The 13,362-nt window shown below is 42.4% G+C and overlaps 1 protein-coding gene across 1 annotated transcript in view; it reads left to right on the forward strand.

Annotated features, from left to right (window-relative positions):
• PDE10A (phosphodiesterase 10A) overlaps positions 1 to 13,362 on the forward strand; it is a 273,819-nt gene that overhangs the window by 206,285 nt on the left and 54,172 nt on the right. Inside the window, 3 exon segments of the mRNA XM_021071805.1 lie at positions 4,934 to 5,076; positions 7,689 to 7,781; positions 10,569 to 10,755. Of these exon segments, the coding sequence (XP_020927464.1) occupies positions 4,934 to 5,076; positions 7,689 to 7,781; positions 10,569 to 10,755 (423 nt within the window).

The following is a 13,362-nucleotide window of genomic DNA, read 5'->3' on the forward strand; positions in this document are numbered from 1 at the left end:
CGTTCAAAATTTCTTGGCTGCTTTGGAGCCCTCACAATTCCGTATAAACTTTAGAAACCAGTTTGTCAATTTCTACAAATACTTCAGGTAGGATTCTGGTAAGGGATTTTGTTGGCTCTGTAGATCAGTTTGGGGACTATTGCCGCCTTAATGATATTAATCTTCCTGTACATCAGCGTGGAGTGTTTTCCATTTATTTAGACATTTCCAATTTTTTCAACACTATTTCATAAGTATTGCTCTTATTTTGGTAAAGCTATTCCTAGGTATTTTATTTTATTTTTTTACTTTATGTATTTATTTATTTTTGCTTTTTAGGGCCACACCAGTGGCATATGGAAGTTCCCAGGCTAGGGGTTGAATCAGAGCTACAGCTGCTGGCATATACCACAGCCACAGCAATGCCAAATCCAAGCCGTGTCTGTGACCTGCACTGCAGCTCACAGCATCGCCGGATCCTTAACCCACTTAGCAAGGCCAGGGATCGAACCCGCATCCTCATGGATCCTAGTTGGGTTCGTTAACCACTGAGCCATGAAGGGAACTCCCTATTTTTTAATGGTATTTTAGATGGAATTTTGTTCTTAATTTTATTTTCAGATTTTCCTTGAAAATGTATAGAAATAAAAATTTTTTTTGTATTTTGATCTTGTATCCTACAGCCTTGATGAACTCATTCTTTCCAGTAGTTTCTTAGTGGTTTCTTTAGGGTTTTCTCTATGTAAGGTCATGCCATCTACAATCAGTGATAGTTTTAGTTCCTTCTCTCCAGTCTGGAAGCCCTTTTTGCCTTCCTTGCGTGGTTGTCCTGACGAGATCCTCCAGCGCCGTGTTGACCTAGGGGATGTGATCGTGGGCATCCTTGTCTCGCTGCTGCTCTTGGAGCGCGTCCCGTCTCCAGCCTTTCCCCGTTAAGGGTGTGGATCATCTGCGGGCTTTTCCTGGTGGTCTTCCTTAGGGTGAGGAAGCTCCCCTATGTTTCTAGTTTTTCGGGTGTTTTACATAATAATCAGATGTTGGATTTTGTAGACATCCGTTTGCTCTGTATTTATTAAGATGATCATGTGTTTCTTGTTTTTTATTCTGTTCACCTATCATGTATTATATAAGGTGATTTTTGAAGACTAAACTAGCCTTGCATTCCTGTGATATATCCCTCTTCATCATGGCGTGTGATTTATATTGGAATTACCTTAAATTTAATAAAATCTTAAGTAGAGTTGATATTATTAACATATGGTCAGTCTTCTCATACAAATTTATTGTCTTATTTTCAAATTAAAAAATAATCTTTCAGTTGAATGGATTGACTTTGGTCTCTCATACTTGGTGAGTTGTTTTTCCAGTTTATAGTCTTGGATTTTCAAGAAAGAAAATAATTTATAATGCCTATGATGAGAGCAGTGGTTCAACTTTTCAAGTGTTTACACTGTTTATTTATTTTTAAAAAGTGTATTTGGTAGAGGAGTTTCTGTCATGGCTCAGTGGTTAATGAACCTGACTATCATCCTTGAGGACACGGGTTCGATCCCTGGCCTTGCTCAGTGGGTTAAGGATCTGGCGTTGCCGTGAGCTGTGGTGTAGGTCGCAGATGTGGCTCAGATCCCACGTCGCTGTGGCTCTTGCATGAGCTGGTGGCTACAGCTCTGATTCAACCCCTAACCTGGGAACCTCCATATGCAGCCAGTGCGGCCCTAAGAGACAAAAGAAAAAAATTATTTGGTAGAGCCTAAGAACATTGTTGAATGGAACTAGCGGGAGTGAATATAGCTTCCTTAATGGGAACTTCTCACATTTCATTGCTGTGTATATTTGTTGACGGTCCCCCAATAGATGCTCTTTATCAACGTAAAGCCTTTTCCTTCTATTCCTAATTAGCTTTGAGTTTGTATCAGATTGGGTGTGGAGTGTTATCAAAATTTTGTAAGCCATTATTGAAATTATGTAACTTTTTCCTTTAATTAATTAGAATAGGAAATCATATTAATTTATTACTGAATGATAAATGAGTCTTTCATTCCTGAGATAACCGACCCCTATTTAGTTGTAATCTTTACCCCTGAAGTGGTTGTTAGCATGTCTTTCTGACATAAGTAAGATTGCTCAGTGGTTTTCTTTTTTTCTGCCTTTGGGTAAAATTGGTGCTGGGGTTATACCATACTTATAAAATGGCTTGAGAAATGTTCCATTCTTTTGTATGGACTAAAATGGCCTAACTAATAAATGAATCATTCATTCTTTCAAGTTTGATATAAATCAGCTGCAAAACCATTGGAGTCTTTTTGGGGAATAGATTGTGTTTTCAGTTTCTTCCATGGTATTGATCTCTTCAGATTTTTATTCATTCATTTTTCTATATATTTCTTGGGTATTCCCAGGCTGGATGGCAGCTGGATTTCTAAAATGATGAGCAAATCCCTTCACAGTCTCTGTCCTCATGGAGCGTACAGTGTAGTAGGGAAGACAACACTAATCAAATACCATCATAAATGTAAATTTCAGGCATATTAGGGACCCTGAAGGAGCAGAACACGGTGCTGTGAGACCTTATGAGAAGAAGCTCATGACCTAGTCGAAGCCATGCAAGGGTTTCCTGAGGAGGTGACCCCAGGCCTGAAGGGTGCATGGGAGAGTTAAGGAGGCAAAGAGGAGGGATGGGTGCTTCAGAGGAGGAAGGACCAGAATGCTTCTGTGCAGAGGTGCCCTGGGCAGGGCCAAGTCGTTCAGACCTTGGAGGGAGTTTTGACTCTTAAAGTAGAGGGTATAAGATCAGATTTGTGTTTTGAAAAGATAACCCTGAATTAGAGGAGACAAAGAAGAGACTGAGGTTGGATTTTTTTTCTCAAAGTGTTTTTGAAAATATAGATGATTTTGTGAAGATACTGAATAATTCACATTTGAAATCATTTCAGCCTGATGCCTTTTATAGGAATAAAAGTTATGGGAATAATTTTTTTTTACAGTGAAAATTTCAGTTGTGTTTATGGTTCTGATCCCATTCACATTTTCCAGCTCCTTCTAAATTTATTTCCTTTTTCTAGAAAAGCATTTCATCCATGTTTTTACAACTATTCACATAAGTATGTGCCAAAGTGTTAAGCAACTAACCTGACCACTAAGGATGTAAATTTCTCTGTATATAATTTAATAATGCAGGGTCATCATTATTGTTTAATAATTCAAGATCTCCTGAGTTTGCAAAATGGTTGGCTCATTCTTCCGGGTTTGCCAACAACACAGCTCCGTCTCCCTCTTCCTCCCTTCGGGTTTTCCTCCTTCCTCAGATATCTGTGGGTAGTTCTTAGATGATGGAGATCTCACATGTTCTCATCTATGAGTTGGCGAGCTTGTTTGTGAAGGTCTCAATGGTAACGTTTTATGCTTCCTGGGCCATACTCTGTTGCAGCTACTCAGCTCTGCTCTCGTAGCAACTATAGACAGTACCTAAAGCATGGCTCTGCCCCGGTGAAACGGGAAACGGGACGTACAAACGCAGGCAGTGGGGTAGATTTAAATGGCTCCTGGATGTTAGCTGACCTCTCTCTACCCGAGGCCTTGTGCTGGGCATTTGGAATCCTGAGGGGGGAAGGGAGCAGTTTCTCCTGCCAGCGAACTCACAGCCCGGTGGAGGAGACAAGTAAACTGCAGGTTCTGACACTCATGACGCCCCACTGGCTTGTCCCCGGCCCGTAAGGCACAGCGAGGGGTTGTCGAGTGAATGCGGGTTCACGATAGCGGTAAAGATAGAGGTGTGCTCTGACGATGGAAAGGGTACCTCACCCACTCTGATTTCTTTTTCTTAAATCTGTAAGGTATTTTTACATGAGATTGTGTATTTTCCTCTGGCCACAAGGTGTCCTGTGTCCCTTTTGCATAGACTTTGTGATGGCTCTTTTTACTCTGAGAATTAATTCTCTTTCTCTGAACGATGTTTTCATGTCTATCGTCTGGAGGGTGGAAGTTGCCGGCATTCTAACTATATGCAGATACAGCATTTGCAACTTTAATCCCAACCCACTGGGGACAGTGAGATGTATTAGGCATTAAATAGACACTTGTTGAAGGATGTTGATGAACAAATGAGTGACGACGTGAATGCACAGTTTTCCATTCAGAAATGGAAAAATGTATCTGCTGTAAGAGCATAGGGCGTGGAAACAGCTGGCGTGCGTTCAAACACCAGCTCCACCGTTTACCCGCCGCGCGATGGTGGGTGAGTTCAGTTCGCCCTCTGTGCCTCGATTTTCCTAATGTGTAAAATGGAGACAGATTTCCCCTGAATTAATATTGTTATTGTGAGGATTAAATGGACGAATGCACATAAGTATATAAAAAGCACTCGGCACATAGTAAGCGCTTACTAATTATTACGCATTGTTAGCGCAGCAAATAAAATGCAGCTAATGAGAATACGAATATGGTGTGTCTCGTTAGAGGTTCTATTTCTCATTTTTTTATGTCTCGTTAGAGGTTCTATTTCTCATTTTTTTTATGTCTTGTTACATACAGGTTGTATTTCTCATTTTTGAAACTGGTACATTGTAAACACCAGCCAGTCAGAGTGGGTGCTGGCCTTGGAGCCAACAGAGGCCAGGCCTGAGGCACCAGGGAGGCTTGGAGAGGTTCTGGAAGAGGAGCCAGGGCGACAGACAGGCTCTCGCGAGTGAGGCCAGGGCCTGCTTTCCAGCCTTCCTGCAAGTGTTGCATTCCAGCTTCTGGCACCACAGCCTGGACGCAGGGCGGCTGCTCGTGTTAGCATGTTGACAATGACCTATAGTGTCATTTTTTTGTACTTATATACCCATTTCTATTTGATTATAATGCTAGTCTCCCACCCAGTCGCCACGTAGCAAGCTGAAATTCGTATTTATTTCCGAAGAAATAGACTCTTGACCCTCTCACTAGCTCACCCGGTTTTCTCGCTTGTCTGCAGATATATGCCAAAAACCTGGTGAACGCCGATCGCTGTGCGCTTTTCCAGGTGGACCATAAGAACAAGGAGCTGTACTCAGACCTTTTCGACATTGGGGAGGAGAAGGAAGGAAAGCCTGTCTTCAAGAAGACCAAAGAAATAAGGTACAGCCGGAAGTGGCATGTCCTTGCTGTGACCGCAGCCGTGCAGGTGTTCTGTTACCCACTTTTCTGTGCCTGTTCACAGGTGTGCTGACAGCACTTGTCATACTGTGATATCATTCCCACCAGGACCCGCCTCCTGAAGGTAGTACTTCTGGGAATGACATTGCAGTGCCAGCGAAACCGCGCCTAGGAAGCTTTAGCGTCACTCCTGGAAATGCCGTCTTCCGGAGGCGGTCCTTTTGGAAATCATGTTGGAAAAACTTACTAGTGCTCCCAGGTAGGTAAAGGTGCACCCTACCTGGAGTCTGCAGGGTTTCCTGTGTCTAGGAGCAGGTGTACTTTAAACACTTTCGCCCCCACGCTTCCCGACCTGTAGGGTTGTCTCAGCGTCCAGGCCGCAGTGGAAATGGACCTGCTGTGATTGATAACCTCAGCACATTACTCTGTAGTTGAGCGGCTGATTTAATCCATCCTAGAGCACATTCTTGCAGCATCTTGAAACGGAAGCCTTCTTTGCGCTCTGAGTGGCAGCTGTTGTCACTTAAGTGAACAGACTGGCGTTTGTTTGGCTGGTAGAGGAGTCATTCAGTCATAGCACAGCCTGAACACCACGAGGGGTCCTGGCACAGAACTGCTAAAAATCAAGCCGAACATTCGGAAGTTGAATTTTTTCAGATATTTGAGTTTCTTTTGCTCTGTCTTGATCAACTGCTTTTCCACATGTTGGCATTTATAACATTCTGGTAAAATACTGTTCCTTATGAGTAAGAATTGCGATCCCCTGGGCCGCTGTCATGGAGGGGGCCTTGCAGGTGTGAAGGAAACGTGGGCTGTAACCCTCCCTGGGCCTCACAGCTGCTCTCCCTTGGGTGGTCCCCTCCAGGGTCCGGGGTCATAGAACCTACAGTCCACACTCTCATAACTCTGACTCGTAGACACTATTTAGGATTTTTAAAAATTGTTTTGTTTTTTATTTGGTTTTTTAAGAGTTCAGTAAATCAGTATGGATATAGCCGTTTAGGTTAAGTCATTTCTCTTGCTGAAGGTTGGGGTGTTCCCTGACAGTGCTGGCCTTGACCTCATTTTGAAGATAGTATCATCGTGGAGCCCCTGCGGGGGTGTGGTTGGCTGTAGCTCTCCCGGCTGACTGGTGGATGCCAGCCATTTATGGAGGGGTGAGCCCCTCACTTGCGGCTTCCACTGGCCAAGATAGCAAACCACACAGAGCTACCCACGGACCCAGAAAATCGAGCATAAACCATGAAGCGCATTCTGATGCTCTGCTCAAGGCAGTCTAATTTGCTGTGTTCATTTTGTTCAAAGCACAAGAAAACCAGGACAAAAAACAAGCTTGCATTTTATGCAATGCAATGTTGGGTTCACTTTTTGGTGTTTTAAGAAAGTTAGTTCTGTTTGGTGTCAATTCTCCTTTGAATTTTTCTTAGGGAAAAATCCTTAGGGTGGAGTTGTATTTCAAGAGTGATTATTTTCTATAATGGCAAAAATGTAATATTATAAAAGTAATTTTGGGGCTATTGTGATTGTAAACATCTGAACTAAATTTTGAATGAGTGCCTTTATGATTATAATATTGCAATGAGAAAACTAAATTTGAGAAAATATGTATAAAAGAAAATGATAATATGAGATATCAAAACATTCAGTGTAATCAGATGATGCTTGTGTTTTGACAGTTTTTAAATGTAACAAATTAGAGAAGTAAAAATACTAGAAGTTACAGATTGTGCTATTTTGGTGCAGTACTTGTGTTGCAAATGCCTGAAAATTCAAGTCCTGTGTCTCAGGATCACACATGACCAGTAGGTTTGGTTGTGTATGTGGTCAAAAGCACACTGGTGTTGACCTGCCTTCTTGAGTTCATCGGGTCACTGAAATTTTTTTTTTTTTTTTTTTTTTTTGTCTTTTGTTGTTGTTGCTATTTCTTGGGCCGCTCCCGCGGCATATGGAGGTTCCCAGGCTAGGGGTCCAATCGGAGCTGTAGCCACCAGCCTGCGCCAGAGCCACAGCAACGCGGGATCCGAGCCACGTCTGCAACCTACACCACAGCTCACGGCAACGCCGGATCGTTAACCCACTGAGCAAGGGCAGGGACCGAACCCGCAACCTCATGGTTCCTAGTCGGATTCGTTAACCACTGCGCCACGACGGGAACTCCTGGGTCACTGAAATTTTAAGAATGCTGGCAAGTTGCTGAATCCCTGTGGGACTCAGTTCACAGTGACAATTGATTAAGAAAATTTATGCTAAAGCATCTTGTAAATTACAAGGTATTTTGCAAATAAAAATGGTCGTTATTGGTCATTGCAGAATGCTAGGTAATTTTTCAATTTCATTGTGCGATACAGTACTGATTTACTGCATTGTGAATTATGTCTTAAACCAAGGTTCTCAAGTGATTACTGCGCATTGTTTTTCTGCTTAACTTTTGTGTATTTTATGAGATGGTTGAGAGTATGTCAGTGTGCAGTGAATGCAAAAGCATTTAAAATAAAACACTCTTTTTATTCATTATTTGGTGGTAGTGAAATGTCTCACATGATTTTACAACGTCTGTATTTTAATTAGTGTGTCCCTCTCTTTTTTATCTGCAGATTTTCAATTGAGAAGGGCATTGCTGGTCAAGTGGCGAGAACGGGGGAAGTCCTCAACATTCCGGACGCCTATGCCGACCCGCGCTTCAACAGGTCAGAAGGCGTTTACGTCCCGCGTCAGTTTCTGCTCTCCCGTCCCACGTGGCTGGAACCTCTGAGGCGGAGCCCCGGTTCTCCACGTCCCCACTCAGTTAGCCTTCTCCTCCTTAGCATTGCTTTACATTGCACCAGCTCTGTAGGAGTCAGTGTTTTCAGATATTTATAAAATGGTGGATTCTGAACCATTAATCGTCTCCATCTCTCAGGGTTTAAAATATTCTCGGAAGTTCCCCTGCATCACAGCAGGTTAAGGGTCCAGCGTTGCCCCAGCTGTGGCACAGTGTTGGGTTCAAACCCTGGCCCAGGAACTTCCACATGCCGTGGGTGTGGCAAAAAAAAAAATTAATGTTATAAAAAAGAACGAAAAAGCCAGAGTTTACATTTACTAAGTTCTTTGTTTGTTATAGGTCATCATTTTGTCCTGAGCATATTCTCTAGAAAAGCCATACCTTCAAAGGTGCGACATACAGTAATGAAATAGCTATTTTGAACCCTGGTTCTGTCCTCTATTGGCTCTAGAATGACCTAGAGTATGTAAATTCATCTCTTTGAGCCTCAGCTGTTTTCTCAGCTTTAAAATGGGTATGATAATACTTATTTTGTAGGTTTTTTTTTAAGATTGGAGAAAGTATTCATAACAGGTCTGGCAACTTTACCTGATGCAAAGTAGGAACTCAATAAGTCATGGCCTTTATAGGAGATTATTAAAGTTGGATATTGGTTTTGCTTATAAAGATTTTTTCATTTTGAGTTTCTTTGAAGACCTGTGAACCAATTTATATAATTTGATCTTATTAAATCTCTTGAAATTGACAGTCTCAAGGTTGTTGCTCTGACTGTTGGGGATGATGGTTCAGATATTTTGACAGCAGTGTTCTCTGCCCTCCAGCAGTGGGTTTCTGCTAAGAGATCGGTAAATAGTTTTCTCAGGTGTCTGATTGGTTAATGTCAAATATGCATCACTGGTATATAAACACAGTTGTATCCCTGCTAACATTTTATCAGTAAATTAGGAACATGCTGAAAATCTCAATTTCTTTCTTAAAAAAACACTTATTATTTTATTATTGAAAATATTTATAGATCCTTATGCAAAGCATTTATGTAAAAATATATGGGTCAGCCATTAAGAACATGAAAAAGCAAGCAGCAGATTGGGAGAAAATATTTGCAAAATATATATCTGGCACAACATTTATATCCAGCATATATAAAAAACACTCCCAGCAAAATAATGATAACCCAGTTTAATAAATAGGATACAAGATTTTAACAGACACTTCACAAAAGAAGATTGATGAATGACATTAAACATATGAAAAAATGTTTGCTGTAAGGGATTTGACTATGAGATCCTGCTAAAGACCAACGTGAATGACTGAAATTCTTAAAAACTGGAGATAGCAAGGGTTGGCAAGCATGTGGAGAAGCGTGAACCCTCATCCCTTGCTGGTAGGGATGTATGTGGGTTCAAGTGTATGGAAAGCAGATTCGCGGTTTCTTGTAAAGTTCAGCACACAGAGCACTCAATCAGCTTCACTCCCACGTGTCTCCAAGGAAAAGAATACCTGTTCACACAAAGACTTGTTCACAAATCTTGAGAGTGGCATTATTCACATTTGCCAAAACCCAGCAGGTAATAAATAATAATGTCCATTAACTGGTGAATAGATAAAATAAATAACATTTCTATATCACAGAATGTTACTCAGCAATCAGAAGGGCTGGGAGTTCCCATTGTGGCTCAGTGGGTTATGACCCCGACTAGTATCCATGGTGATGTGGGTTCAATCCCCGACCCCGTTCAGTGGGTTAAGGATCCGGCATTGCCGTGAGGTGTGGTGTAGGGCGGTAGAGGTGGCTCAGATCCCACATTGCTATGGCTGTGGTGCAGGTTGGCAGATACAGCTTTTATTTGACCCCTAGCCTGAGAACTTCCATATGCTACAGGTGCGGCCCTAAAGAACCAAAAAAAAAAAAAAAGGCGGGGCAGGGGCTGAAGCATCGACAACGTGGGTGAATCTCTAAAACATCACCCAGAGTGAAGGGAGCCAGGCACAGAAGGCTCCCCTTTAACCAACTGCCTATAGTTGTACGCTTGCTTCTGTACAACCGAATCCTGTTTTTGAAAAAGATTTTCTCTAAATTAGGAGTCAGCAAACCTCCTCTTCTAAGGATCAGATAGAGAGTATTTTTGGCTTAGACGGCTGTAACATTTTTGTCACAAGTCCTCAGCATTCCCGTAGGGTGGTGGCCACCCTCGGAGAGGAATGGGGCGGTCTTGTTCCATTAATACCGTTTACGAGGCAGGAGAGGGCTGGCTTGCCCACAGTTTGTGGTTTGCTGACCCCTGCTCTGAATTGTTAAGGTGGCAACTGCCATTTAAGTTTGTTCAGCAAGTTAAAATCTCTCAAAAACATGACCAAGTTCAAAGGAGCATGTTATTTTACCAAATTTATTTTATTTTTCCTCTAAATCCACAGGTGTTTACTTTGTAATGTTGGATGCTTAAAACCAAATGATAGGCTGAAAGCCTCCTAGAGACTGTTCTGAAAAATTCCCTGGAAAGCAGAACAAATCGGTTAGAATATTTTCTAAAAGGTTGTAGTAAAACATTTGCAGATGCCACAGTCTTTGAATTTAGAAGCTGATGGTTCCATCACAGTTAATTGTACCAGAAGCCTGTAAGTTGCAAAGCTGAGTTGAGGTTTTTGGCAGAATGTGTGGCTGACTGTCTCCTGCCTGTTTCCCTGTCCCGTCGTTGCCCTGCTGCCCCCGCAGGGAGGTCGACCTGTACACGGGCTACACCACACGCAACATCCTGTGTATGCCCATCGTGAGCCGAGGCAGCGTGATCGGCGTGGTGCAGATGGTGAACAAGATCAGCGGCAGCGCCTTCTCCAAGACGGATGAGAACAACTTCAAAATGTTTGCCGTCTTCTGCGCTCTGGCCTTACACTGTGCCAATGTAAGTAGTCCTTGTTAAATACCCTTTTTTTTTTTACGACTCAGCACTAAATTTCATGACCTCCTAAATAAAGTAGTTGAAGTTTTCCGCTTCCTTTAGAAACCAAACACAGTGACTCCTGTCCTGATTGTGCGTATTTCAGGAAATAGCTGAAAATGCCTTGGAAGAAAAAAATCTCTAATATTTTGCCTTTGCTTCAGGGTGTGAATTTGTAAAAAGAAAACTGAAGTTAATGTGAGGTAACGTGCCCACGTGGAAGGCTTTCGTTTCCTGATATCCACGGATGTGCCCCGGGGGGGTGATCCAGACCCAGAGTGTTGTCGTTTGCACGAAGGGGAGTGATGACTCTTAGCACCACCCAGGAAGGTTTCCTTTGGGAGGCAAAGCCAGGCGGCCGCTCAGCACCTCTGTCCAGACCTCGCAGCGGCCCGGCCCTCCTGACCGAGTAGCACATGAAGCTCCATATGTTTCGTGAAGTCTCATTTAAAATAGTTGAATGTGTCGTCTTTCTTGACGTTTATATTTTAAATGAGTTAAATATTTCGTCTTCTATGAACTCTAGTCCTCCTGTAGTGACATGCCTGGAGTTTTGAAGTTAGGGAAAACTTGATTAACCTTTTCTAAAGCCAGATCAACATGAGTGGGAATCATCAGTTGAGTGAGTTAGAGGAATTGCCTTTTTTGGGAACAGAGCCGAGTTCCGCAGGAGCAACCGTATAACTAATGGAAACAGCTGACAGAGGACTGGGAACAACACCAGCAGAAGATAACCCTCTGGGGGCGAGGGATAACCATTCTCAGTTCCGCTGGTGCTCCTGGGGAGGGGCGCTGTCCCCTGCTCGCCCCGCCCTCGCAGGGACGCTTGCTGTTGCCCAGCCGTGGGAAACAAGCTAGCATGGCCGTCGGATCCCTTTTCCTGCAGACGTTCTCGGTACCACGGTGGCACCTCAAAAACACAAGCATCGACAGTATATGGTTTTGTGTGGTTTAAAAGTTTCAGAGACTATAATTTCCAGTATATTCTAAATATCGATTTTCACAATTTTAAAATATATTCAATTGGGATCTAGGTATTAGAACAATTTGACATCTATTATAGTCCATTTAAAAAATAAAGCGACGGGAAGTGCCAGTTGTGGCTCAGTGGTAATGAACCTGACTAGTGTCTGTGAGGACACAGGTTCGATCCCTGACCTCGCTCAGTGGGTTAAGGATTCAGCATTGCCATGAACTGTGGTGTAGGTCACAGATGCGGCTCAGATCTGGCATGGCTGTGGCTGTGGTGTAGGCTGGCAGCGACAGCTCCGATTCAACCTCCAGCCTGGGAACCTCCATATGCCGCACGTGCGGCCCTAAAATGCAAAAAAAAAATAAAAAAATAAAAAATAAATACAGTGCCAATTTAGCATTATTCTTTTCTCTCTTTGAACATGTATTTCTATTACCCCACAAAAGTTTATTATAATATAATATATTTAATGCTTTGAAGTGTTTTGTGGGAGTTCCCTGGCGGTCTATTGAATGGTTAAGACTTGGCGCTTTCACAGCTGCAGCCCGGGTTCAATCCCAGGTCCAGGAACTGAGATCCCACATCAAGCAGCTGCACCCCACAGCCAAAAAAAAAAAAAAGTGTTTTGTTAATTAAGATAAGATTTTAAAAGAAGCATGTATTGTAAATATTAAAAATTAATTTTGACCTATAGTAGCATATGTCATTATTAGTATATATATGACCAAAGCAATAATGTTATTAAATTTTGAGAAATAATTAGCAAAAATGGAAAGCACATGTTATTGGAAACATTATTTCTGAATGAGCTGGCTATGGTTTAAGATAAAAATGAAAAATAGTTAATATGTCCATTTATAAATTTTTCCTATCATTAGAATAAAACCAGGGTTGGCATAAGATTTTTACACTTTTTTACACTTTGTGTTTTTTTTGCAAAGTTGCAAAAATAATGTGAAGGATTCCCTTATGCCTTTATCCATGCTCCCCAAATATTAATATATCACCATTTTTGCTTTGATATTCTTACTTCCTTTCTCCTTTTCTCTCTCATTCATAGACATCATTTTTCGCTGATGTATTTGAGATGTTTCAGACCATATGTCTCATAACCCCGAAATACCTCAGTTTGTATTCTTTAAAAACAAGGACAGCTTTTTCTACTACATAATTAAAAAGAGGGAAATTCACATGGGTGCTGTATTAGTTAGGGCTGCCATGACAAATACCACGGGTGTCTTAAACAACAGAAGATCGCTCCGCCCCAGTTCTGCCTCCTGGAAGGTAAAGCTCAAGGTCGTTTGGCTTCTCCAGAGGCCTCTGCCCTTGACTCTCAGACGCCTGCCTCTCCCCGGGTCTCCATGTCGCCTTTATGTCTGTGCCGTGATCCCCTCTCCTCATAAGGACGCCTGGCATGTTGGATTAGGCCACCCGAGTGACCTCCTTACAGTCCCATCTCTGCGCGGTCGCATTCTAAGGTAACATGAATTCGGGGACACAGGTCTGCCCCTGGCAGGTACTGTACTGCTCTCGAATCTACGGACCTCTTCAGGCTTCTTTCATCGGGAATCATCCTTACTCTGCGTTTCATGACCTGG

This window comes from Sus scrofa, chromosome 1 (genome assembly GCF_000003025.6).
Source record: "Sus scrofa isolate TJ Tabasco breed Duroc chromosome 1, Sscrofa11.1, whole genome shotgun sequence".
Lineage (NCBI taxonomy): Eukaryota > Metazoa > Chordata > Mammalia > Artiodactyla > Suidae > Sus > Sus scrofa.